Consider the following 5,011-nt stretch of genomic DNA (forward strand, 5'->3'; position numbering starts at 1 on the left):
CTTTTTAGCCCAACCCGTAAAAGCCAGATTAAAATATGGGTTAGCCCGAATGGAACGCGGGCAACCCGCAAGTCCGAATAAATTATAATAAATGTTTTTTAAAAATAAATATAAGTAACTTGTTTTGGATGATTTAACTTAATTTGTATTATAAGAGTTTCTTTTGTCGCCCTACAAGTTTCTCAAGCATCATCCGCTACTTAAGTAGCGGGCGTTGTTTTTTTCTCAAACTTCTCATTTTTACTACTTAAGTAGCGAATTAGTAAAAATATGGTGCGCAAGAAACTTGTAGGTAGCGGATTAATAAAAATAGGGCGTGCGAGAAACTCGTAGGTAGTGGATGACTAAAAATAGGATGCGCGAGAAACTCGTAGGCAGCGGATGACTAAAAATAGGGTGTGCGAGAAACTCGTAAGGCGGCAAAAGAAACTCTATTGTATATTAGTCGAGGGGTTTTGGCTTTTTTGTTGTCGTTGTTGTTGTTGTGATTTAGTTTGCTAGAAATGCAATGTAGGTTTTGATATTTGAGTCTAATTTGTGAAAACAAATGGTCCCTTGTTGGGTAGAAAATGCAATATAGATAACTCAATTTGTGAAAAAAAATATTGATCCTATGTATATGTGTATAATATAAATGTATGTTTTTTCCCATAAATTTTGCAAACAACAAAAAAAATTTAAAAAAAAAAAAATAATAATAATTTTTTGCCATTTCAATATTTTTTATTGGAATTTTTTTTAAAAAAATGCGGCCTAGCCCAAAAGCCCGAAGCCCGTATTGGGCCGGGCTCGGGCTGTACTTTTTCGAGCCCGTTTTTATCCGGACTTTTTGGCCTGACTGGGCTGGTCCGAAATGGGCTGAGCCGCCCGTTTTGACAGCTCTAGTTGTAACAGGGCCGACTACTAGCCATGTGCTGCATGGGCTATGGTCTGGGGTCTCCTAGAAATGGAGGTCTCAACAAAAAATTATAGGATTGCAGTATTAGTAAATGAATGGTACAAAATAAGGAATTGTGTTTTTACAATTTGTGCAGATGTATTATCTGGGCTAATTTCAAAAGCCCAATCTGACAAACTCATTCATGGGGTTAAGGTTTAACAGGGTGCTCCTGAAATTAGCCATTTATTTTTTGCTGATGACAGTCTAATGTTCTGCAGGGCTTCTACTAGGGAGGTATCTACCATTCACAATATCATTCAAGCCTACCAAAATGAATTCTGGTCAACTAGTTAATTTATCTAAATCTGAGATGGTCTTTAGTAAAGGTGTTTCTGATGATACCAAGAGGGAAGTAGCTAGTATTCTTCTCATGCAAATTTTGAATCATTTTACTAAGTACCTTGGCATGCCTACAATTTTGGGAAGGTCCAAAAGACAGATTTTTAATTTTATTTAGGAAAAAATTTGGAAGAAGCTTAAAGGATGGAAAGAGAAACATTTGTCTTTTACTGGTAGGGTACCCTTATAAAAGTTGTGGCTCAAGCTATCCTCACCTACTTAATGAGTAGTTTTCTGATTCCTAAAGGGGTGTGTGTGCAATTGGAACAAATGATCTGTAATTTTTGGTTGGGAAGCTCTAATGATCACAGAAAAATCCATTGGGTTATATGGTCAAAGGTTTGTACCCAAAAGAAGAATGGAGGTATGGGTTTCATGGATCTAAGAGCTTTCAATGAAGCTCTTTTGGCCAAACAATGATGGAGGCTTATCACAAATCCTAACTCCCTTGTAGCCCAAATTCTCAAAGCTAAGTACTACCCCAATGAGGTCTTCTTAAAAGCTAGACACAAGCAACAAATGAGCTATGCTTGGAAAAGTATTCTGCAGACTAGCTGGGTGATTAAAATAGACTAGCTGGGTGATTAGTCCATTGGGTCGGGTCAAGACGGGAGGATAACTGGATCCAACAAAAGGGTACTACTACTAGGTGCAGCCCCAAGCCTAACAACTTGAATCTTATCCAAGTTAGGGAGGTTATGGATGCTAACTATAATGAATGGAATGAGTCCATTATTAATCAGGTGTTTTTTCCCCATGATGCCCATATGATCCTTCAATTTCCTATCATTGATAGGACCCAGCCAGATACCCTCACTTAGGATGGCACACAAGATGATAATTACACAATGAAGTCTGGCTATCATGTCATTATGCATTGGAACAACCAATCTAATAACGCTACTTCATCCAACAACTCTAAAGAGATATGGAAGGTGTTATGGGATCTAAAGGTGTCTCTAAGCACAGTCACCTTCTGTGGAGAATACTCAATAATGTTAAACTAGTAAAAGGAAACTTATTCAAAAAAAGGGTCAGATGTGACCGTATATGCCCACAATGTTTTAACCATATAGAGACTATCCACCATGTGTTTCTGGAATGTGATTGGGCAAAGAAGGTTTGGTTTGCATCCACTCTAACTCTTAACCTTGACCAAAACCATCTAATAGACTTCTATGACTGGACTCTTTACATGATAAGTAATACAGACAAGGAATGCATGGAAAAAATTACAATAATCATTTATGCGATATGGAATGCGAGAAATCTATTGGTGTTTCAGGAAAAGATCTAACATTCTCAAGAGATTAGTACCATTGCATTGAATCAGCTATATGAGTATCAAACTCATGGTGATGTGAAGATCCAAAACCCTTGCGCTATGACCAACGGTGGCAGTAACGACAATTGCTGAAGTCCACCGCTTAGGGGCACCTTGAAAATCAATGTGGACGTTCACCTAAGCAGTGATGGTCATTGGTTTATAGGGATGGTCTTGAGACGGTCGGATGGAAGTGTCGTCGGAGCTGCAACTCGCATTCATAGTGGATCGACTGATGTTGTTACGGGAGAAGCTTTGGGTTTGTACGATGGCATTGACTGGATCGAAAAATTTGATGTACACCAGGTGATTATAGAGATGGACTCTCAGCTCCTTGTTAACGCCGTTAAAGGAAAAACTCTGATTAGGAAGAACTGGGGTTGTGTGGTTCGGCGATGCATCAAGCTCTTAGAAGATAACCCTAACATTGATATTAGATGGGTTAAGCGTTCTGCCAATAGAGTTGCCCATGATATGGCCAATTGGGCCGAAATAGAGCCTAATAGAGAGTGGGGTAATGATGTACCTTTGTGTATCTGGCCTTTTATCCAAAAGATAAGGGTCCTGTAATTCCTTAGTTTTTCTAATAAAGTTAGCTTAAAAAAAAAATTATTTAAGATTATTTTTATTTTAAAATGAGAGATTTATTAGTCACAAAAGGATATAAACGTGATTAATCTATTGTGAAGGGTCCTAAAGATAAATTTCTAGACAGTTTATAGCTTTGGTATAGTATATTTTTCTCAAATGGAGATACATGTGGTAGAGATTGGCTTGTTTATCAAACTTTTCTTATGTTGGTGTCAATTATGATTATTTTTTAATTAATGTTATTTATGTTATTTGGAATTTAAATCAAGGACAATTTTTTAATTTTTTTTTTACATTTTTCTATTAAGACCTATTTTTATTATTTCCACAGAGTCTTCAAATTATAGTTGGAGCCCTGGTTTATGGGTATTGTTGTTTGCTTATCAGAATAATAAGAATTTGGTTAGTAGATAAATTTTCCCATTTGGATTAAAACATGTGTGGTTACATTCTGTTGGCGTTGTATGGTTGGCCTCATTTTGCTAAAACATGTGATCTTTCCTGATGTGGAACTGCATGCTTCCACCATCCAGTATAAGCAAGATGTTCGGTACAATGCTTCAACATTGGATACCACATCCAGTAGGCCGGGCCTGTGTATGTTGAGATCTCACGCCTAAGTTCTAAATATGGAATCCATAATAAATGTTCGTTTGTGATAAGGAGTGTTGTCACGCATAATTATTAATGGATCTCGTGATCAAGTTTTGCTTGCTAATCAGATCTTCAAGTTAAGGAAACAAAACATTTTAATTAAAGAATATTCCTTGAAGGAACCATTAATCAAGCTGTGCTATTGAAGCCTAATTGAAGACCTAGCCTGAGCTAGTGAAGGTTATTTAAAGAATGTTGACACCATTGTTCAAGTCACTGAAACCAGATTTGAGTCTTACAAAGCGTGAGTTTAGGTTTTAGTATTGTGTCTATTGTGTTCTAAGTCTTGTGTTGATTTCCCACTAGACTAGGAACTGTGTGTTTGTGCATTGTAATATCTCTGGAGCTTCTAAGCAAGGAGATAGTGTGTGTATACCATTCCAAAGCTTTTAAGCACGGAAGTGGTGTGAGTGTTTTATGAAGTGTGTCTTCACATATTAAATCTAGAATTGTACGATCACAGTGGCTGTGGTTAAGAGGAGGTGAGCGGAGGTTCTCATACCTAGGTGTGTCTTAGGTAGAATATAGCACGGGTGGTGATTAGGTGAGAAGTCATAAACGGGAGGTTTATTGAGGGCTTCAAACTAATACTATCATAGTGGATTCACTCCTGGATTGGTATCCCCCAGAGTAGGCTTATGCTGAACTGGGTTAACAAATTACTGTGTTAATTTACTTTCAGTTTGTTTAGTTTATTATTCCTTGTGTATGCGCGGTTGGATGTTGGATCATTGATTCACGCATTAAAAGTGTATTATAGTGGTGAAGCGTTGAGTACAACATCTTAACTCTAGTGTGCCAGAATTTCAATTGGCATCAGAGCAGGCACCCTGCTCGAAACTCAGGGTGAACTTCAGGGACGGAAATTTCTGGTGAGATGGACAAGGAAGGAGGAACGGTTTCTAAACCACCACTGCTAACTGGGCCTGAGAACTATGACTACTGGAAAGCTAAGATGATGGTGTTTCTTAAATCCATTGATAGCAGAACATGGAAAGCTGTAGAAAATGGATGGGAACCCCCAATGGTCATTGATAAGGATGGAAAGGTAACAAGTGAAATCAAGCCTAATAAAGACTATTCTAAAGACGAGGATGACTTAGCTCTGGGAAATTCAAAAGCCTTGAATGCCATATTCAATGGGGTGGACATCAACATGTTCA

The 5,011-nt window shown here is 37.8% G+C and overlaps 1 protein-coding gene across 1 annotated transcript; it reads left to right on the plus strand.

Annotated features, from left to right (window-relative positions):
• Positions 1 to 2,771: 2,771 nt before the first annotated feature.
• LOC123886358 lies at positions 2,772 to 3,173 on the plus strand. Its single transcript, XM_045935684.1, has one exon. It carries the CDS (start codon positions 2,772 to 2,774, stop codon positions 3,171 to 3,173), a length of 402 nt encoding a protein of 133 aa, XP_045791640.1.
• Positions 3,174 to 5,011: the final 1,838 nt, after the last annotated feature.

Source organism: Trifolium pratense, linkage group LG5 (genome assembly GCF_020283565.1).
Source record: "Trifolium pratense cultivar HEN17-A07 linkage group LG5, ARS_RC_1.1, whole genome shotgun sequence".
NCBI lineage: Eukaryota > Viridiplantae > Streptophyta > Magnoliopsida > Fabales > Fabaceae > Trifolium > Trifolium pratense.